This window comes from Pavona decussata, unplaced genomic scaffold, assembly GCF_977016875.1.
Source record: "Pavona decussata unplaced genomic scaffold, jaPavDecu1.1 SCAFFOLD_76, whole genome shotgun sequence".
NCBI classification, from domain to species: Eukaryota; Metazoa; Cnidaria; class Anthozoa; order Scleractinia; family Agariciidae; genus Pavona; species Pavona decussata.
Genome location: NW_028145494.1, coordinates 1,586,795 through 1,609,979, shown reverse-complemented (window position 1 = coordinate 1,609,979; position 23,185 = coordinate 1,586,795). Strand labels below are relative to the sequence as shown.

The 23,185-nt window shown below is 39.4% G+C and overlaps 1 protein-coding gene and 1 long non-coding RNA gene across 6 annotated transcripts in view; one reads left to right on the top strand and one right to left on the bottom strand.

Moving 5' to 3' along the window:
- LOC146476570 (inositol polyphosphate 5-phosphatase K-like) overlaps positions 1–23,185 on the bottom strand; it is a 40,551-nt gene that overhangs the window by 9,598 nt on the left and 7,768 nt on the right. For 2 of the 4 annotated variants that reach the window (XR_014865601.1, XR_014865602.1), the window contains exons 10-14: positions 22,782–22,856; positions 22,575–22,643; positions 21,258–21,440; positions 19,562–20,219; positions 921–1,150 (exon numbers count right to left, since the gene is read on the bottom strand). Coding sequence is in view for 2 of the 4 variants with exons in the window: in XM_085114447.1 (XP_084970573.1) it covers positions 20,148–20,219; positions 21,258–21,440; positions 22,575–22,643; positions 22,782–22,856 (399 nt within the window). In the remaining 2 variants the exon portion in view is untranslated. Of the gene's footprint in view, positions 1–920; positions 1,151–18,351; positions 20,220–21,257; positions 21,441–22,574; positions 22,644–22,781; positions 22,857–23,185 lie in introns of those variants that run through there. The other 2 variants (XM_085114447.1, XM_085114448.1) reach the window with 1 other exon arrangement.
- The window catches only part of LOC146476560 (uncharacterized), a 116,667-nt gene continuing 108,184 nt past the window's right edge, over positions 14,703–23,185 (top strand). Inside the window, exons 1-3 of one of the 2 annotated variants that reach the window (XR_014865605.1) lie at positions 14,703–14,753; positions 15,902–15,958; positions 16,201–16,606. This is a non-coding gene — a long non-coding RNA (uncharacterized LOC146476560). The remainder of the gene's footprint in view (positions 14,754–15,901; positions 15,959–16,200; positions 16,607–23,185) is intronic. The other variant, XR_014865606.1, reaches the window with a different exon arrangement.

Genomic DNA, 23,185 nt, shown 5'->3' with positions numbered 1-23,185 from the left:
TATTTTTTGTCCTACTTTTATTTTTAACTTAAGTGAGTCAACAGCTTTTTACATATCAGTTTATTACAGTATATCGTCTTACATTAAAATATCTGCCTACTTTATTTATGTTTTAATCATAAATTGTACTCCCAACTAAGACTGTTTAGTGATATAGAAATGTTACTCTGTTTGGCATTTGCTTACAAACCTACAAATTCATTAAGCGTTTTCGCATTTTTAAAAATGAACAAAATCATTGACATTTTTCACAGAGTATGTACAACATATGTATTCCTCTGAGTACTTTTTACAGGAACAAGCTTGTAATTATTAAACAAATACTTTCAAATGCGTTGGTTGCTGGCTTCAGTTTCGCCCGGTGTGGGCAATCGATAAAAGCTGGTATCAGAAAGGGCCGACTTTGTCCCAAGAGTTGAAGGGGAGGGGGAGTAATGACAGCAAGAATTGAACCATGCATAAAACTCCCAGTTACTGAAAGAATTCAAATGCTTAGGCTGATTTGTTTGATCAGGACAACGTGTTATGAAAATGAATGTCTAAACTGTTTCATTGCACCATCAGTCTGGCATTAATTCTTATTTCCTTGGGACTTGAAAATATCCAGAAACAGAAAATTGCCAGAACTGCTTAAGGATGTTGTCGTTATTAAAACACGTAATATTTTGACAGGAAAATCAATAACCATGGATTACCCACAACGGATCCTTTCGCTATTTTCATCGATTTCCGAAAATGGGAGCTAATTTTATCGACAGCTATCGATTTGTTACCGTTTATCGATATTATCGACTGCCCTTGCCGGAACTTTTAAGAAATGGAATTCATCCTGTGAGAAAGGCCATGTCAAATTTCCCCATCACCTAACATCTAACGAATTTCATAACGAGGGAAAAGGTAAATCAGGCTCGGGTTGTCACGCAGTCACAGGTTCGTCACGAACCCAAAGCACGTGATCTGCCGGCGTAGAATAGGAGGCGAGTATATTGTAACGTAACAAAATTTTCCTCAAGACAGACCTTGTGTGGCGAGCGTGAGAATCGGTGCATTGAAGAGAAATTTGCATATTTGGCCTCTCTCCTACCCCCACAGTAAATATTAGCACTGAATTGCAACAATAGCGAAACCTAACTTACGTACAGACCCCTTCCTAGCGAAAATATGGCTTTGAGGACGATCCAAGTGAATACAAAAACTAATGTTTCAAACTTACATGAACATCTTTGCGATAAATTAGAACTATTGACGGCAAAACTTACCCTGGTTTAAAATTCTACTTTGCGTTAGCTTTGGATGTGTCACAATAACATCACAAAATATATTTTATATATTACCAAGATATTACTTCTTTGTCACTTTTTTGGGGCATAAATTGACACCCAAGCTTCGATACGATAGGGAACCTTTCACATAAGTGAAGAAACGCCCAAGCAAATTTGTATGTTCGGAAACGTTCGTTAGTAATCTAAACAGCTACGAACACTTTCCAAAATTTGTTGGTTCTAGATCTTTTAATAGATGTCCGTGTCCAAATAATTACTTGGACGTTTACGAAACAAACAAACAAACAAACAAAAAAAAGAAAACAAACAAAAAACAAAAACAAAATGGTATAGTCTCCGTCGGTTGGATTGCACCGCGAACTTCGCTATAAACAAGTCAAAACTTTGTTGTTGTTGCTGTTTTTACACATCTTCTGTTGGCTGTTCAACCTGAACCTCCACAGAATCCTTATCTTCATTGGGGTCCGGCTATTTTTGTGAAATTTTGCTTGTCGAAGCCAAGAAAGTGTTACTCAAAGTGTGTTGAAAGTAAATGCAAATGAGGTTTTTCCTTATCACTATGAGGTTCGGCTATTAGAAACCGAAAAACCGCACAAAAATAACCCAAAACGGAAAAAAAATTCGATCAAACTGAAAAACGAATACACAACCATCAAAACCGGAAAGACTTACATGTAGGACTCATTTACAAGCAACCTTAGTTTAGCCGTCCAATACCAAGCAAGAGACTGTACCAAGTAATTCACGGCATGGCACCAGACTACATCGGTAGATTAATCAGTATAAAAACATCCAATAGAGATGCACTGAGGCCCAATAAAAATATACTATGTTAGAGGTTTCACATGGCAAGATGATCGCGACATGGAGTTGCAGCGAGGGCATTCTCTTTTTAAAGCGCATTTGATCATGTTCATGTAATTTGCGCTGTGTAAATATTAATTGTTATTAATCGTTTTCCTTACTATTGAATCAGGTGCATCCAAGCGCACCGTAAAGCTACCAGTTTCCTTGGGAGCCACTGGGGAAGAAGTTGATCTACTTGATGGAAAGCACTTTTCTTCTTCTTCTCTTCTTATTCATGTTGCTGTTGTTGTTGTTGTTATTATTATTATTATTATTATTATTATTATTATTATTATATACCACACGAGTGAATAGTACTTTTCGCGCGCGCTGATTGGCTAGCTCGGAGGTGATTAGCCAAGTACTTTTCTAGTGTCTCCAAAAGTTTTATTTGTCTGCAAGAAAGCGAGACGGAACTTTCTAAAATAAGAAATCGCTTACCTCGTGGTGCGCGAGATTTTGAAATTTCATACCATTTGTCGGTATATTGTCAGAAGTAAAATAACTTTTCGGTTAAGTAGTTATTCAGCTTTTGTGGTATATACTAAAACAATTGTTCACCTCAGTGTCGGGAAAGTGTTGAATATTTACCTCGCCGCTTCACGGCTGGGTAAATATTCATCACTATTCACCTCCACTTTGATGAATAATTGTTAATTATTATTATTAAGATACGGAAACTTTTGATGTGTGTTTTGATTGGTTATAAACTAATTTGCTATGCAAGGAGTACCCGGCAAGATTTCCCAGAAAAAAGAGAAAGTGATAAGGAAGTTTGTTGGGTGCGACGTCGCTGTAGAGCAAAATATCCTTGTGTTCGTTTGATCGATATCGAATTCGGCTTCTTCTGTAAAACACTGGGTTTGTGCTTTTGTTTGCCTCTGTTCGAGGTAAGTTGCATGATCGTTCAGACTTCATTGGATTAATTCATGTAAAACTAAGGACATGAAGACAAGAATCGAAGGTGCCCAGTGAGGCACCCAAAGACCATATTTAGGAAAAAAATTATCGCTTGCTACTTTCCTAGATCGTTTACGGGCATTTAAAAGGGATATTTGTGTACCCTAACACCTCAGTGTTTTCAGTTTGTTAAGTTGAATTTGAAGTCGCTGGCAGAAACCTTTAGGAAACAGATCATTATCCCCCCAAATAATGAACAAGAGCTGCTTGTGTCGGCTTTCCGAGAATTCTAGCTGGCCTTTATCTTTCGACTCAGACGAAAACAGCGTACTTCTGCAAACTGAGGGGCCAATCTTCATTTGCAAAAACTGGTGTACCATTAGATTGGTTTACCTCGTATTTGACTACCAGAAGACAACGTGTTTCCATTTCTGGCACCCTCTCTGAGAGTCTTGCATTTGACTGGGGAAAACCACAAGGTCTTGTCTCAGTCCCCCTATTGTACAGTATTTACTTTTCGAAAATATTTAACATTATCAATCAAGTTCTTCCAGACGCTCACTGGTATACTGATGATTCACAGTCATTGTTTCTTTCAAGCCTGACGAATGGACGAGTCAACAAAACGCTATACTAAACCGACATGCAAAATTGCAGAATGAACATCCGCTTATGCATGAAACACGACAAACTTCTTCTTAACGACGAAAAAACAGGGTTTCTTATTCTAAAACTGCCCGACAACCATGATTATTCAAAGTTAATCATGATTTCTTTGATTACTGTGGGAAATTCCGATGTCACGAGATCGACAGTTGCTAGAAGCCTTGGTTCTTTACTACATCAGTAAATAAATCAGTCAAAAAACATCCAATAGATATGCACTGAAGCCCAATAAAAATATACTGTTAGAAGTTTCACATGGCAAGATGATCGCAACATGCACTTGCAGCGAGGGTATTTAATCATATTCATGTAATTTGGGCTATATAACTTTTAATTATTATTATTATTATTATTAAACCCTTTCTTTGGATTAATCCATGTAAAATTAAGGACATGAAGACCAGAATTGCAGGCGCCCAGTGAAGGCCGTGTAAAAAGCCGCTTTGCTGGCATGGCACATCTAGCCGCTGACAGAGCCTACGTATTTCCGTTGCCAATTGTGCTACGCTTTCATTTTCAGATTGTTTCTTATTTAGGAGTTATTGTCTTTATTAATAATAGCCAAGTATCCGACTCTGTGTGGAAAAGGTTTCTTAAGCGCTTCACAAAGTTGGTCGTATGTTAAGCCCGATATATATTGTCCGGGTATTGTCGATGCTGAACACGATCATACGTTCGCTATCTCTGTTAACAATAATGGCAACATGTAAGTCATTTGAAAATTACAGTATTCAGTTTGTAAAAAGCCGCCGTCAAGTTGAATTGTCTAAGGAAACTGTTTACATCCTCGCTCAGTAGCATCTCCTGAGAATTTTGGTATCAGAATGTTAACACAGGAAAAAGGAGGAAACAGAGTAATTTGCGCTATAATAAATTGAAGTTATTATTATAGTTTTCCTTCCTACTGAATTGTACATCCCAGGGCACCGCGAAGCTACTAGTTTCCTTGGGGGCCACTTGGGAAGAAGTATGTTTACTTGATGGAAAGCAGTTTTCTTGGAATTATTATTGTTGTTATTATTAAAATGCAGAAACTCTTGATGTGTGTTTTGATTGGTTAGTAACTAATTTGCTATGCAAGGGGTACCCTACCAAACCATAAACAAGTTCTCGGCAATATTTCTTGGGTGCGGCGTCTCTGCAGAGCAAAATATCCTTGTGTTCGTTTGATCGATATTGAGTTCAGTTTCTTCTGTAAAATATTGTGTTCGTGCTTTTGTTTGCCTCTGTTGGAGGTAAGTTGCATGATCTTTCAAACTTCATTCAATTAGTTCATGTAAAACTAAGGACATGAGGACCAGAATCGCAGGCGCCCAGTGAAGGCAATATTGTTTATGCTGTTCCCAGATCATTTCCTAGTCTTTAGGCGCATTTGTGTAAGCTAACACCGTCCGTTAGTTCTGTTCAGATTCTTCAGTTCAAAATTTATGTTGCAGAAACGTTTAGGGAACGGAATATCTAAGTCTCCAAATTTCCGAGCTGCTGTTGGCTTTCAGAAAATGCTAGATGTCCTGATTTCACCTGGCTTTAAACGACATAATTGTCTCTACGAAAACATAGCGAACTCCAGTGTTACACTGAAAAATTTAGGCGACACTTCGCCAAACAGAGCGCTAGTTGTTCGCAAGATAATTTAGTGAGACGATTACTTGGAAAGTTATCGGCTCACTGACAAGATTGAGGGGATCCAGAAAAGAGCTTTGCGTATTCTTTTCCCAGAATCGAGCTATAGTGAGGCTTGCCCCGTACAGATGCTAAGCCTAAACGAATAGCTGCTACTGTTGTTGTTGTATTTATCGTAGGCACCGGAGGCACCCAACGAGAATATTTAGGAAAAGAATATTTGTTTGCTATTTTCCTAGATCATTTATGGGCATTTGAAAAGGATATTTGTGAATTTTAAGAAGCTACTAGTACAAACCTTTAGGGAATATGTCACTATCCCCCAAAATAAATGATAAACACGAACTGCCTGTGTTGGCTTTCCGAGAATCTCTAGCTGGCCTTGATCTTTAGACACAGTCGAAAGCAGCGTTTTTAATTCTGCGAGTGCTCCAATCCTGAAACTTTACGTTGCAGAAACTATTTAGGGAAAGGAGTATCATATTCTCCAAATTTCCCAGCTGCTGTTGGCTTTCAGAAAGTGCTAGATATCCTTATTCGCCTGGCCTTAAACGACATATTTGCCTCTAAAACAAAGCGAGCTAGTTTGCAGTGTTACAAAAGTTTGAGGTGAGACTTCGCCAAACAAGACGCTAGTTGTTCACAAGATTTTAGTGAGACGATTACTTGAAAGGCCTTCGATCCGAACAGATACTTCAACTAAACGAAGCGATGGATGCCCTTGCAGGATGGCTGCTACTGTTGCTATCCTTGTATTTGTCGTAGGCATAAGAGGTACCCAAAGACAATATTTAGGAAAAAATACGATTGCTACTTTCCTAGATCGTTTTGAAAGGATATTTGTGTATCCCTACACCTCAGTGTTCAGTTTCTTAAGCAGTTGAATTCTAAGTCGCTGGCAGAAACCTTTAGGAAACAAATCACAATCCCCCCAAATAATGAACAGGGCTGCCTGTGTCAGCTTTCCGAGAATCCGTAGCTGGCCTTAATCTTTCGACTCAGACGAAAACAGCATACCAGTTCTGCGAGCTGAGGCTCCAATCTTCATTTGGAATTACTGGTGTACCATTAGATTGGTTTACCTCGTATTTGACTACCAGAAGACAACGTGTTTCCATCTCTGGTACCCTCTCTGAGGGTCTTGCATTTGACAAGGGGCGTTCCACAATGTCTTGTCTCGGTCCCCCTATTGCACATTATTTACTCTTCGAAAATATTTAACATTATCAATCAAGTTCTCCCAGACGCTCACTGCTATGTTGATGCCTGTTCACAGTTATTTGTTTCTTTTAAGCCTGACGATTGGACGAGTGAACAGGACGCTATATTATACCACCATGCAAAATTGTATAATGGACATCCGCTTATGCATGGAACACGACAAACTTCTTCTTAACGACGAAAAAACAGAGTTTCTTATTGTAAAACTTCCCAACAACCATGATTATTCAAAGTTAATCTTGATTTCTTTGATTACTGTGGGAAATTCCGATGTGACGAGATCGACAGTTGTTAGAAGCCTTGGTTCTTTACTACATCAGTAAATAAATCAGTCAAAAAACATCCAATAGATATGCACTGAAGGCCAATAAAAATATACTGTGTTAAAGGTTTCACATCGCAAGATTATCGCAACATGCACTTGCTGCGAGGGTATTTAATCATGTTCATGTAATTTGGGCAATATAACTTTTAATTATTATGATTATTATTATTAAACTCTTTTATTGGATTAATTCATGTAAAATTAAGGACATGAAGACCAGAATCGCAGGCGCCTAGTGAAGGCCGTGTAAAAAGCTGCTTTGCTGGCATGGCACATCTAGCCGCTGACAGAGTTTACGTGTTTCCGTTGCGAATTGCGCTACGCTTTCATTTTCAGATTGTTTCTTATTTAGGAGTTATTGTCTGTATTAATAATAGCCAAATATCCGACTCTGTGTGGAACTGTTTCTTAAGCGCTTCGTAAAGTTGGTCGTATGTTAAGCCCGATATTGTCGATGCTGAACACGATCATACGTTCGCGATCCATGTTAACAATAATGGCAACATGTAAGTCATTTGCAAAATTACAGTATTCAGTTTGGGAAAAGCCGCCGTCAAGTTGAATTGTCTAAGGAAATTGTTTACATCCTCGCTCAGTAGCATCTCCTGAGAATTTTGGTAGCGGAATGTTGTTAACACAGGAAAATGGAGGTGGCAAAGCAATTTGCGCTAGAATAAATTGTAATTATTATTATTGTACATCCCAGGGCACCGCAAAGCTACCAGTTTCCTTGGGGGCCACTTGGGAAGAAGTATGTTTACTTGATGGAAAGCAGTTTTCTTGGAATTATTATTATTGTTATTATTATTAAAATGCAGAAACTCTTGATGTGTGTTTTGATTGGTTAGTAACTAATTTGCTATGCAAGGGGTACCCTACCAAACCGTAAACAAGTTCTCGGCAATATTTCCTGGGTGCGGCGTCGCTGCAGAGCAAAACATCCTTCTGCTCGTTTGATCGATATTGAGTTCAGCTTCCTCTGTAAAATATTGTGTTCGTGCTTTTGTTTGCCTCTGCTCGAGGTAAGTTGCATGATCTTTCAAACTTCATTCAATTAGTTCATGTAAAACTAAGAACATGAAGACCAGAATCGCAGGCGCCCAGTGAAGGCAATATTGTTTATACTGTTCCCAGATTGTTTCCTAGTCTTTAGGCGCATTTGTGTAAGCTAACACCGTCTGTTAGCTCTGTTCAGATTCTTCAGTTCAAAATTGATGTTCCAGAAACTTTTAGGGAACGGAATATCTTACTCTCCAAATTTCCGAGTTTCTGTTGGCTTTCAGAAAATGCTAGATGTCCTTATCTCACCTGGCTTTAAACGACATAATTGTCTCTACGAAAACATAGCGAACTGCAGAGCTACACTGACAATTTTAGGCGAGACTTCGCCAAACAGAACGCTAGTTGTTCGCAAAATAATTTAGTGAGACGATTACTTGGAAAGTTATCGGCTCACTGACAAGATTGAGGGGATCCAGAAAAGAGCTTTGCGTATTCTTTTTCCAGAATCGAGCTATAGTGAGGCTTGCCCCGTACAGATGCTAAGCCTAAACGAATGGCTGCTACTGTTGTTGTTGTATTTATCGTAGGCACCGGAGGCACCCAACGAGAATATTTAGGAAAAGAATATTTGTTTGTTATTTTCCTAGATCATTTACGGGCATTTGAAAAGGATATTTGTGAATTTTAAGAAGCTACTAGTACAAACCTTTAGAGAATAGATCACTATCCCCCAAAATAAATGATAAACACGAACTGCCTGTGTTGGCTTTCCGAGAATCTCTAGCTGGCCTTGATCTTTAGACACAGTCGAAAGCAGCGTTTTTAATTCTGCGAGTGCTCCAATCCTGAAACGTTACGTTGCAGAAACTCTTTAGGGAAAGGAGTATCATATTCTCCAAATTTCTCAGCTGCTGTTGGCTTTCAGAAAATGCTTGATATCCTTATTCGCCTGGCCTTAAACGACATATTTGCCTCTAAAACAAAGCGAGCTAGTTTCCAAAGTTACAAAAGTTTGAGGTGAGACTTTGCCAAACAAGACGCTAGTTGTTCACAAGATTTTAGTGAGACGATTACTTGAAAGGCCTTCGATCCGAAAAGATACTTCACCCGACTAAACGGAGCGATGGATGCCCTTGCAGGATGGCCGCTACTTTTGCTATCCTTTTATTTGTCGTCGGCATAAGAGGCACCCAAAGATAATATTTAGGAAAAAATATCGATTGCTACTTTCCTAGATCGTTTTGTAAGGATATTTGTGTATCCCTACACCTCAGTGTTCAGTTTCTTAAGCAGTTGAATTCTAAGTCGCTGGCAGAAAACTTAAGGAAACAAATCACCATCCCCCGAATAATGAACACGAGCTGCCTGTGTCAGCTTTCCGAGAATCCGTAGCTGGCCCTAATTTTTGGACTCAGAGGAAAACAGCGTACCAGTTCTGCTAACTGAGGCTCCAATTTTCATTTGGAATTATTGGCGTATCATAAGATTGGTTTCCCTCGTATTTGACTACCAGAGGACAACGTGTTTCCATCTATGGTACCCTCTCTGAGAGTCTTGCATTTGACTGGGGAGTTCCACAAGGTCTTGTGTCGGTCCTCCTATTGTACATTATTTAATCTTCGAAAATAATTAACATTATCAATCAAGTTCTCCCAGACGCTCACTGCTATGCTGATGCCTGTTCACAGTTATTTGTTTCTTTCAAGCCCGACGATTGTAAGTTGTTAGAGGCCTTGGTTCTTTACTACATCAGTAAATAAATCAGTCAAAAAACATCCAATAGATATGCACTGAAGGCCAATAAAAATATACCATGTTAGAGCTTTCACATGGCAAGATGATCGCAACATGCACTTGCAGCGAGGGTATTTAATCATGTTGATGTAATTTGCGTTATATAAATTTTAATTATTATTATTATTATTATTATTATTATTAGAGTCTTTCATTGGATTAATTCATGTAAAATTAAGGACATGAAGACCAGAATTGCAGGCGCCCAGTGAAAGCCGTGTAAAAAGCCGCTTTGCTGGCAAAGCACATCTAGCCGCTGACAGAGTCTACGTATTTCCGTTGCGAATTGCGCTACGCTTTCATTTTCAGATTGTTTCTTATTTAGGAGTTATTGTCTTTATTAATAATAGCCAAATATCCGACTCTGTGTGGAACTGTTTCTTAAGCGCTTCGTAAAGTTGCTCGTATGTTAAGCCCGATATTGTCGATGCTGAACACGATCATACGTTCGCGATCCCTGTTAACAATAATGGCAACATGTAAGTCATTTGCAAAATTACAGTATTCAGTTTGGGAAAAGCCGCCGTCAAGTTGAATTGTCTAAGGAAATTGTTTACATCCTCGCTCAGTAGCATCTCCTGAGAATTTTGGTAGCGGAATGTTGTTAACACAGGAAAAAGGAGGTGTCAGAGTAATTTGCGCTAGAATAAATTGTAATTGTACATTGCAGAAACTATTTAGGGAAAGGAGTATCATATTCTTCAAATTTCCCAGCTGCTGTTGGCTTTCAGAATGTGCTAGCTATCCTTATTCGCCTGGCCTTAAACGACATATTTGCCTCTAAAACAAAGCGAGCTAGTTTCCAAAGTTACAAAAGTTTGAGGTGAGACTTTGCCAAACAAGACGCTAGTTGAGAATGATGTTTATTCAAGAAAGTGACGCAGGCATACTCGGAAAAAAGAAATCCGAGTGCTCCTATCAGGAGTCGAACCTAAGACCTTCCGATTACTAGTTCGGATGCTCTACCACTGAGCTACAGGAGACTCGTGGGAGCTAAGGCTATTAAACTAGGTTCATGGGACAAACATCCTGCATACTGCTAGGATTTGAATGTCGAACGTGTGGTATATGAAAGAAATGTGATGGTATATTTCCAGCCTGGTGAATGAATGAGAATGATGTTTATTCAAGAAAGTGACGCAGGCATACTCGGAAAAAAGAAATCCGAGTGCTCCTATCAGGAGTCGAACCTAAGACCTTCCGATTACTAGTTCGGATGCTCTACCACTGAGCTACAGGAGACTCGTGGGAGCTAAGGCCATTAAACTAGGTAGAGCAGTGGTAGAGCATCCGAACTAGTAATCGGAAGGTCTTAGGTTCGACTCCTGATAGGAGCACTCGGATTTCTTTTTTCCGAGTATGCCTGCGTCACTTTCTTGAATAAACATCATTCTCATTCATTCACCAGGCTGGAAATATACCATCACATTTCTTTCATAAGACGCTAGTTGTTCACAAGATTTTAGTTAGACGATTACTTGAAAGGCCTTCGATCCGAAAAGATACTTCACCTAAACGAAGCGATGGATGCCCTTGCAGGATGGCCGCTACTTTTGCTATCCTTTTATTTGTCGTCGGCATAAGAGGCACCCAAAGATAATATTTAGGAAAAAATATCGATTGCTACTTTCCTAGATCGTTTTGTAAGGATATTTGTGTATCCCTACACCTCAGTGTTCAGTTTCTTAAGCAGTTGAATTCTAAGTCGCTGGCAGAAAACTTAAGGAAACAAATCACCATCCCCCGAATAATGAACACGAGCTGCCTGTGTCAGCTTTCCGAGAATCCGTAGCTGGCCCTAATTTTTGGACTCAGAGCGCTTCGTAAAGTTGCTCGTATGTTAAGCCCGATATTGTCGATGCTGAACACTTGGGAAGAAGTATGTTTACTTGATGGAAAGCAGTTTTCTTGGAATTATTATTGTTATTATTATTAAAATGCAGAAACTCTTGATGTGTGTTTTGATTGGTTAGTAACTAATTTGCTATGCAAGGGGTACCCTACCAAACCGTAAACAAGTTCTCGGCAATATTTCCTGGGTGCGGCGTCGCTGCAGAGCAAAACATCCTTCTGCTCGTTTGGTCGATATTGAGTTCAGCTTCTTCTGTAAAATATTGTGTTCGTGCTTTTGTTTGCCTTTGCTCGAGGTAAGTTGCATGATCTTTCAAACTTCATTCAATTAGTTCATGTAAAACTAAGGAGATGAAGACCAGAATCGCAGGCGCCCAGTGAAGGCAATATTGTTTATACTGTTCCCAGATCATTTCCTAGTCGTTAGGCGCATTTGTGTAAGCTAACACCGTCCGTTAGTTCTGTTCAGATTCTTCAGTTCAAAATTGATGTTCCAGAAACTTTTAGGGAACGGAATATGTTACTCTCCAAATTTTCGAGCTGCTGTTGGCTTTCAGAAAATGTTAGATGTCCTTATTTTACCTGGCTTTAAACGACATAATTGTCTCTACGAAAACATAGCGAACTCCAGAGCTACACTGACAATTTTAGGCGAGACTTCGCCAAACAGAGAGCTAGTTGTTCGCAAGATAATTTAGTGAGACGATTACTTGGAAAGTTATCGGCTCACTGACAAGATTGAGGGGGTCCAGAAAAGAGCTTTGTGTATTCTTTTTCCAGAATCGAAATATAGTGAGGCTCGCCCCGTACCGATGCTAAGCCTAAACGAATGGCTGCCACTGTTATTGTTGTATTTATCGTAGGCAACGGAGGCACCCAATGAGAATATTTAGGAAAAGAATATTTGTTTGCTATTTTCCTAGATCATTTACGGGCATTTGAAAAGGATATTTGTGAATTTTAAGAAGCTACTAGTACAAACCTTTAGGGAATATGTCACTATCCCCCAAAATAAATGATAAACACGAACTGCCTGTGTTGGCTTTCCGAGAATCTCTAGCTGGCCTTGATCTTTAGACACAGTCGAAAGCAGCGTTTTTAATTCTGCGAGTGCTCCAATCCTGAAACTTTACGTTGCAGAAACTCTTTAGGGAAAGGAATATTACATTCTCCAAATTTCCCAGCTGCGGTTGGCTTTCAGAAAATGCTTGATATCTCGGCTTATTCGCCTGGCCTTAAACGACATATTTGCCTCTAAAATAAAGCAAGCTAGTTTGCAGTGTTACAAAAGTTTGAGGTGAGACTTCGCCAAACAAGACGCTAGTTGTTCGCAAGATTTTAGTTAGACGATTACTTGAAAGGCCTTCGATCCGAACAGATACTTCACCTAAACGAAGCGATGGATGCCCTTGCAGGATGGCCGATACTGTTGCTATCCTTGTATTTGTCGTCGGCATAAGAGGCACCCAAAGACATTATTTAGGAAAAAATATCGATTGCTTCTTTCCTAGATCGTTTATTAAGGATATTTGTGTATACCTACACCTCAGTGTTCAGTTTCTTAAGCAGTTGAATTCTAAGTCGCTGGCAGAAACCTTTAGGAAACAAATCACCTTCCACCCAAATAATAAACACGAGCTGCCTGTGTCGGCTTTCCGAGAATCCGTAGCTGGCCTTAATCTTTCGACTCAGACGAAAACAGCGGACCAGTTCTGCGAACTGAGGCTCCAATTTTCATTTGGAATTATTGGCGTACCATTAGATTGGTTTACCTCGTATTTGACTACCAGAAGACAACGTGTTTCCATCTCTGGTACCCTCTCTGAAAGTCTTGTATTTGACTGGGGCGTTCCACAAGGTCTTGTGTCGGTCCTCCTATTGTACATTATTTAATCTTCGAAAATAATTAACATTATCAATCAAGTTCTCCCAGACGCTCACTGCTATGCTGATGCCTGTTCACAGTTATTTGTTTCTTTCAAGCCTGACGAATGGACGAGTCAACAAGACGATATAGTAAACAGCGATGCAAAACTGCATAATGGATACCTGCTTATGCATGGAACACGACAAAGTTCTTCTAAACGACGAAAAAACAGTTTCTTATTGTAGGAACCCGACAACAATTATTCAGTACTGTGGGAAATTTATTTTTATTATAGCTTCGCCAACGGATAATACGTTACAATAATGATCAAGAATACAATAAGAACACAATATGGCGGGGAACCCGCAACAGCGCAAGCCAATTACTGCGGACCCAGTAATTCCAATGTCACGAGATCGACAGTTGTTAGAAGCCTTGGTTCTTGGTTCGATGGAAAGTTGATAATAAGCACTCACAAACTTAAGTTTGTATTGCATCATTCTATTATCTTCATAACATCGGGCGAATAAGAAAACACTTACACTTACCACAGAGACCTTAATTCACGCATGCTTTATGGATTGCCCCAGGTACAAATCGTTAAGGTAACTGGTCATAACAAGTTAATTCGAAGAGCTAGGATTCACCTTGTCTGGAGTAGCTGGGTTATCAAAGACACCACCTGTCTCGTGAACACTAGAAACAAAATTTTATTGGCTTCAGTAAAATTTGAGTTGATACAGAAATATTCAGCTAGTAAGAGTCAGCATTTCTAGAAAACAACAAGAAAAGTGAGGTTGAATCTCACTGTCTTTTTTTACTGCTGGATAGAGGGGTGGCTATGCAATAAAGACACCAGGGATGGAGGCAGAGACCACCATCTATTTTGTGGTTTGGTGGGTCCTGTTACTGAGAGTATAGTAGTTTTGACCACTTCCCTAAGTTACAAAGAGTTGAAATGCGACTGCAAGACTTATTTACAACCAACCTAACATTAGCTATATCACACCCGTCCAAAGCCAGGTTCACTCGGCTACCAATTAAATACCACATAAAATTCAATTTCTGCTCATTACTTTTTAAGTAATTCACGGCGCGGTATGGCACCAGACTACATCAGTAAATAAATCAGTCAAAAAACATGCAGTGGATATGCACTGAGGCCCAATAAAATATACTGTTAGAGGTTTCACATGGCAAGATGATCGCAACATGCACTTGTCAATGTTTCCCAGAAAAAAAGAAAGTGATAAGGACGTTTCTTGGGTGTCACGTCGCTGCAGAGTAAAATATCCTTGTGTTCGTTTGATCGACATCAGAGTTCGGCTTCTTCTGTAAAATACTGGGTTCGTGCTTTTGTTTGCCTCTGTTCGAGGTAAGTTGCATGATCGTTCAGACTGAGTCATCATGTAAAACTAAGGACATGAAGACCAGAATGGCAGGCGCCCAGAGATCGAGGGCTGTTTATTCTCATCTCCTAGTCTTTAGGCGCATTTGTGAGCTAATACTGTTTGTTAGTTCTGTCCTTATTTCACCTGGCTTTTAACGACATATTTGCATCTACAAAAACAAAGCAAACTCCAGTGTTACAAAATTTTTAGGCGAGCCTTCGCCAAACGAAACGCCAGTTGTTCATAAGATTTCAGTGAGACGATTACTAGAAAGAAATCTCAGTGACAAGATTGAGCGGGTCCAAAAAAGAGCTTTGCGTATTATTTTCTCAGAATCGAGCTATAGTGAGACTCGCCCCGAGCAGATACTTAGTCTAAACGAACAGCTGCTACTGTTCTTATTCTTGTATCTATCGTAGGCATCGGAGTCACCCAACAAGAATATTTAGGAAAACAATATTCGTTTGCTGTGTTCCTAGATCGTTTACGGGCATTTGAAGGGGATATTTGTGTATCCTAAGACCTGTTCGGATTCTTAAGTTGAATTTTTAGAAGCTAGCAGAAACCTTTAGGGAATAGATCACTACCCCCTCAAATAATGAACACGAGCTGCCTGTCTTGGCTTTAATAAATTCCTAGCTTGCCTTAATCTTTCGACACAGTCGAAAACAGTGTACTTTAATAATTCTGCAAGTGCTCCAATCTTGAAACTTTACGTTGCAGAAACTTTCAGTAGGGAAAGGAATATCATATTCCCCAAATTTCCCAGCTGCTGTTGGCGTTCAGAAAATGCTAGATATCTTTATTTCAGCCTGGCTTTAAACCACATATTTACCTCTAAAACTATAAAGCGAACCAGTTTTCCAGTGTTTTAAAGTTTGAGGTGAGACTTTGCCAAACAAGACGCTAGTTGTTCACAAGATTTTATTGAGATGATTACTTGAAAGGCCTTTGATTCCAACAAATGCTTCACACTACTGTACTTATTCTTATATTTGTCGTAGGGAATCTGGATTTTTGTAAAATTTAGCGCATGCAACGAGGAAAAATTAAACTGTACGAAAGTCATGTAGAAGTATTAACTACTATTTTATCTGTCGATTTAGACTAATATATTCATTTTTTTTTTCAGGTCCACTCCTAAGATAAGAAATTTCGCTTTGTTATAATACCTGTTCAAGAAGGCCGGGTAAGCGCTTTTTCCCTATGATGTTCAGTTTGGTTCATAGTTGTATCTACTAGAATTCGGGCATAATTCTAGGAAATACTGTGTTTTTGAGGGTGGTGCCGAAAATCGTTATACTACATTTTGAGGGCAACAGTGTATCAAGCTAGTAATCAGTGCAAAACATACCCACCAACAAACCTTCACTTCAGTACAGTTACCGTTAAGTTAATCACTGTTTCTCATTTCATAATGTCTTGTTTCAGAAAAGAAGAGCTATGGATGCTGTTAAAAAGACCTTCATTCTGTTTGCCCTCTTCGCCACTGTCAATTCAGGTCCGCTGGGCTATGCCATTTGTCAGACTGGCTGTAATACAGTGTGGACGGCCTGTGTAGCTGCCGCTGGGGGTGTAGCAGGGGTCTCCACCGGAGGAGTGGGTGTTCCAGCTGCTATCTTGGCTTGTAATGCTGCCCAGGGAGTGTGCATGGCTGCGTGCGTTGCTGCAGGTCTCTCGCCGACTCTGTAGTCCATCAAAGGCCTTAGCTAGGCATTGGTGTCAAGCATTATACGTCTAGCTCTTGATTACCGATGCAGTTTGTTAACGTTTTGAAGGACGTTAACGTTTTGTATTTTCTAATTGTTGTAGTCGTTAGGTATTTTTTTCCTTTTCAGTCGGTAGCAATTCATGTTCGTAATTTCACTTGGTTTGGAATAAATTTGAAAAAATAGAGGGTCTCAATGGGGTGGAGGTATCTACGGTTGACGGCTAATACTTTGGTTGCTCTACGGCTAACGGTTAATTTCTCTCCGTTACGGTTAACAGACATCTGAAAAGAAAGTCGATTAATTTACTGAAAGTTCAAAATTAGTTTTCGTTGTTGCAAAAAGACATTTTAAAGGTCTGTAGGTCTCCAACGACCTTTCCCGGATTAAAATAGCCTGAAATAGGGTACATCAGCCACTACACAAGACACAAAAAGTCCTAACAAGCGATCTTGACAATCTCTAAAATGCAAATTTTGGATAGGAATTTTTTTACGATTAACTTTTTGTTAACGACCAACAGTTAAAATTTTCCATCTATTACGCCAAACGACTAAAATTTTTGGTCACTTTACAACTAACAATTAACCCATTGAGACCCACAGTAAACTATAACAAATCTAGGCATAGATGGCCAAGTAGTTACATTAAAGTCTTTGTAAAAGGTACCTTTTTTGCCTTTTTATTCAGTTGAGGCAATTCATGTTCGTAATTTCATTTGGTTTGGAACAAATTTGGTAGAAATTAACAGGAATAACACTCTGGCCTCTCGTCTACTCGGTAAACTACCACAAAACTAGTCATAGATTGGCAACTAGTTTACAGTCTTTGCAAAAGGTAACTTGTTTTATATCGTCTTTAGCACAAGTTTGTTTAATGCCTTTTTATTCAGTTTATGCAGTGTTGTAACTTGCAACTTAACGTTACAATTTGACGTTGGTTCTGAATAAATTTGTTGTAAATGAATTAGAATACCATTGTCATGTTAATCTGGTTTGTTAGCACTGGAATTCTCCTTGTACTGGTTTGAATCAGAAAAACGACAACATTTGCATTGTTTCTTGAGTGTTGTGTCACAAGAAAAACCAAACAGATGTTAAGACGAGAAAGCGCAAGCCATTGGCTACAGCCGTTAAAGGAATGCGGTAACCTTCCTCCTGAAGGTTTGAGGAATAGGAATTACTCGGCTACAATTCAGTTTTCTTGCATCTGTAGTTGGTTGTAGGCAGTTCCCTCACTAGGAAAAAGAGAACCGGAAACTTAAAAGATCTACCCTCGTAACAATTGAATGAAATGCGAGTTCCCTTGACGAAGCAAGAGAACATGATCACGTTATATTTTCTTGTCAGAAGTTGTTAACATCAAATCTGACTTTTTCACGTCTGTTTGCTTTTGGAAAGAAATCTCCATCACCCCTTTTAAACAAAATGCAATACCACCAGAATTCCTATAAAAACCACGACTACAAGGCCTATTCTCCATATACTGCAAACTCGTCTCCATGGTGTTGTTCATACGCGTTTTCATGCTTGGAGACCATTGGAGACCGGCCCAGGGTCAGACGCACGGAGCGAGACGAAGAGAAAAGACGGGTGTAAAACTCCTGAGACTGGGGACCTACCTTATCAGTGACAGTTCCAAGACGGTTTAGATTTTCCCGCCCCTGATTTGCCAGAACATTTCTGGCTTTTTATTTGTCAAGTCAATTTGTGAGCTGCTTCCACCGTGCCACTTTCATGCCTTTTACACGCAGGATTGTCTTTCGCTATGGATCGCCATCGACTCGTTTGGGATGTTTTACGGACGAACACGACAAACGTACTACTCGTAAGTCATAATTTCTCTCTTTAGAAATAGTACCACTGAAACAAACTCACCATATTTTGTCCTACTTTTATTTTTTACTTAACTGAATTAACAGCTTTATACACATCAGTTTATTACAGTATATCGTCTTACATTAAAATATCTGCCTACCTTATTTGTGTTTAAATCATAACTTGTACTCTCAACTAAGACTATTCAGTAATATAGAAATGTTACTCCTGTTCGGCATTTGCTTAAAACCTACAAATTCATCAAGCGTTTTCGCATTAGTAAAAATGAACGGAATCACTTACATTTCTCACAGAGTATGTACAATATACGTATTCCTCTGTCTCTGAGTATTTTTTTACAGGAACAAGCTTGTAATTATTAAATGAATACTATCAAATGCGTTGGTTGCTGGCTTCAGTTTCGCCCGGTGTGGGCAATCGATAAAAGCTGGTATCAGAAAGGGCCGACTTTGTCCCAAGAGTTGAAGGGGAGGGGAAGTAATTAAAGCAAGAATTGAACCACGCATAAACCGCATTTTTGATTGTCCCATTTAGTGAAAGAATTCAAATGCTTAGGCTGATTTGTTTAATCAGGACAATGTGTATTTATGACTGAGCGAATGCCCGAACTGTTTCATTGCACCATCAGTCTGGCATTAATTCTTATTTCCTTGGGACTTGAAAAGATTTTTTTTAACAATTTTTATTTGCCTTACATGACACGTCATTTACAATACTGAACTCTACTAACATTACCTACAATACTAACTAAAATAACTATATCTACATTGTTAACAATACTTACTATACTTACAAAACTAAAAGTACTTACAATGACCGCACTACTTACAGAAATAACGCTGTCTTCTAGTGAACTTATACTAGTCTACTTACACTTCAGTGCAATTCTTGTGCTACTAACAATACGACACTTATGCTATCTACAACACTTATGACTACTTGAAAAGATTTAGAAACATAAAACTGCCAGAACTGATTACGGATGTTGTCGTTATTAAAACACGTAATGTTTTGACAGGAAATTCATTAAACATGGATCACCCACAACGGATCCTTTCGCCATTTATCGATTACCCTTGACGAACCCAAAGCACGTGATCTGCCGGCGTAGAATAGGAGGCGAGTATATTGCAACGTCACAAAATTTTCCCCAAGTACGACAGACCTCGCGCGTGTGGCGAGCGTGAGGCCTCTCTCCTACCCCCACAGTAACGAGTAGTAATTGCAACAATAGCAACACCTAACTTAGGGAAAATATGACCTTGAGGACAATCCAAATATACAAAACCTAATGTTTCAAAGTTACATGAACATCTTCGCGATAAATTAAAACCATTGGCGGCAAAACATCCCGTTATTTTCAATCTGTAAAGAAACTAAAATTCTATTTTGCGTTAGCTTTAGATGTGTCGCAATAACATCACAAAATATCTTTTATATATTACTTCTTTGTCACTTTTAGGGGCATAAATTGACACCCAAGTTTCGATACAGTAGGGAACCTTTCACATAAGTGAAGAAACGCGCAGGCAAAATTTGATGGAAAATCATGCCTGCGGTAGCCATCAAGGTTGGAAGGAATGGACACTAACAATCCGTATCTTCGGAAACGTTCGTTAGTAATCTCAACAGCTACGAACACTTTCCAAAATGCGTTGGTTCTGGATCTTTCAATAGCTGTCCGTGTCCAAATAACTACTTAGGACGTTTACAAACAAACAAACAAACAAACAAACAAACAAACAAACAAACAAAATGGGGTTCCCTGTGGGTTGGATTGCACCGCGAACTTCGCTATAAACAAGTCAAAACTTTGTTGTTGTTGCTGTTTTTACACATCTTCTGTTGGCTGTTCAACCTGAACCTCCACCGGATCCTTATCTTCATCTCGTGGTGGAAGAATCTGTCAGGATTTCAGTTCAAGATTTAGCACACACAAACGAAAAAAATAACGTACTATATCAGACGCGGCCCTTTGAAAGCTTTATAGGTCTTTATAGGTCTTATAGTTCGAATCTAGCCAAATCGTCGAGTTGTGACCACGCCTCCGGTATGAGTAGGAGAACGTTTACTCAACCCTTTCCACTCAATCGTTTAAATGGGTACCCGCGAATTGAAAGCCTATCCCAGGCGTTCAGATGCATCGCAATTTACTTCGCACCGCTCCCCACCGTGCGTGGAGCCGGAAAAAAAGGAGAAGAGACTGGGGAAAGAGGGTGCCTTCTCTCTCCAGTCTCCTCGCTTCTATTATTCGTTCGCGTTTCAATTTTCATTTCGCCACTCTCCACTTTTTGAACACCTGGAACAGGCCACGAATTGATGGACAACCTAGCTCCCCCGCCCCCACCCCATTCAGGGGAGAAACAAAACTATGGTACTTATGAAAAGCGGAAACCTCCTTCTCCAAGTTGATCAGCCACGACCTGCAATAGGAAACTGAAGCAACGCCAACTGCGATGGCAGCGAGAACGACACAAAATAGTGAGTTTAATGGGCAAAAACAACGGAGCAAATGGAGATAAATTTCTGTTCTCCCAACGCTATTCCTACCAATTAGTAATTTTGCATAGTTCGATCACATTGCACAAGTTGAAAGAGTCGAAGTAATCGCGAAGTAGTTCAAATAACATGAATTTAAATCGTCAGGTGACGTTTTTCTTGGCGTTTGTTGTCGTGGTTTTAACCCTAGTTGGTAGTTTAGTTTTAATGTGATGCGCATTTGATGTAGTATTTTAATTTGCGCAATATCAATTAATAAACATTATTAAATGCTATCATTATTACTAATCCAACAGTCGATGGTAGGCAAAAGGGTAGCGGAGGGGGGGGGGGGGGTAGGGTTAGGGTAAGAGACGTTTGGCTATTGCTTACATCAAACCAATACCGTTGATGAAGATTTTTCTTTACCCCATGCAATACGCACTCAGCTCTGGTATCTTACCTCAAATGAGTCGCTGACGGAGATAATGCAGTCCAGTCTATAGCTGTAATAGCACATAACATAATGTCCAGCTTCCTCGGGCAGACAATCGAACAGCACCGCACAGCCATTCTCTCCATACTCGTCCCCATCCCCCACGGCCCACTCGTACATTTCATAATCGTACACGTGTTGGAAGCCCACCTACGATAAGGCATTTGCGTTATTTTGAAAAAGTTAAAGGGTTAAAGGGGAAATCTCATGGGGTTTTCGGTAACTTTTATTAAAAATGATGAAACAAGACCTTCAACCAGCTAGAATGACGAGAGGAAAGAAATAAACTCAATATTCTTGAAAGAAACAACTCGTGATCTGTTCTAGCGCATTTTGGAAACAAAAATGCGAGAACTTGAAAAGCATTAGCCTAACATTTTTCAAGTTTCAGTCCATTCCGACCTACTCTGTCTCTGGCCAAAGGCACTAATCGACAATTTTATTGCACTGCGGTGATAATTTATAACACACTTGACAATTATTTCTTTGTTACTGCTGACAGACAAACATTTTTGGGTTTTGAAATGACATCAAATTTTTCGTTTCGTGATACTTTCCCTTTGAACGAGACCGAGTCTCTACACTTTCCAAAGGGGTAAAAAAGGCGACTCTCGTGGGGTCACCAGAATCACAAATATCGATTGGGAAGTCTCAAGCACTCTTGATGACTCTCCTTTCTTATTGAATCCGAATCCGCTCAAATTTCCATAGCCAGATAAACTTTATTTACGTGTAAAATAATAATAATAATAAAAAAAGCCCAGGGAAGACCCTCTGTTGACCTCTACCAATAGGGGACACGGATGGGAGTCAGTACTATCTCTTGCTCTAGTTTTCCCTGTATCTAATGCGTTGGTACCTGCAGTCTCTCCTTAGTCCCCTGCGTACATGTATGACATTTTGTTTCGTAAAAGCTGAGTAATATTGAGTGGAAGTTAAATACTTTGGAGAAAAAAAAAAAAAAACCGGCCTCGTCTACACTGACTGACCACAAACTAATTTTTGCACCTTGCATTTACAATCAGAACCAACATGCTGGCAGCCCGTTTTGCGACCTTTATAGTTTCTACACACCAAGGCGTAATGACGAGCGAACTCGTCATTACGCCTTGCAACTGATTAGAAATACGTTGCCTTATGTCGTTGCATAATCTTGGTATAATTGGCTAGGTGGTGGTGTCACGACGATTTTTTTTCCAGCTGTAAAATAGCTTAGTTGCCATTGTGTTGCCATAATCAAACAAACAAACAAAACTTCGTGTAACACAAGACCAAATCACTAACCCGATAAAGGCCAATCCAATCCCAACTGTAGGTCTTGTAATTCTTCACAACGTATACACACAAGCCATCCTAGAAAACAACAACAACAACAACAACAAATTAAATTTAATAGTACTTTTCAGCGGTAATAATTTTAAATTCCTTTGACTTTCGCAGTTTTCCTGAGTGAAAATACAAGTTCTTACTGAGCAGAATTTAGTTACTAACCTCGTTTCCATACCAAGGGAGACTCATAAGGTCTAACTTCCATGAGATGGGGTCCTCCATCGACGAGATCGAGTCCTTAATGATAATGATAAAATAAAAGAGAGGTTTTGGAAATAGTGTAATTCTAAATAAAGGTGACACTACCGTTGAACGATAAAACTCAGGCTTCCAATGAAAAGAAAAAAATCTTACCCCCTTAAGAGCAGTCAGTCAAAAACTCTTTAATACGAAAAAACAAGGCGAACCGCATCTTCACTGCCAAGTGCAAAATTAATGTAGGTTGTTAAATTGTAAAGTACATGTATGTCTAGTGATCGATTGATCAACACTACGTTTTACGGCAGTTGAAGTACTTAAGGTCAAAGCAGCCCAAATATTTCCTACTTTATTATTCAGCCAGGTGC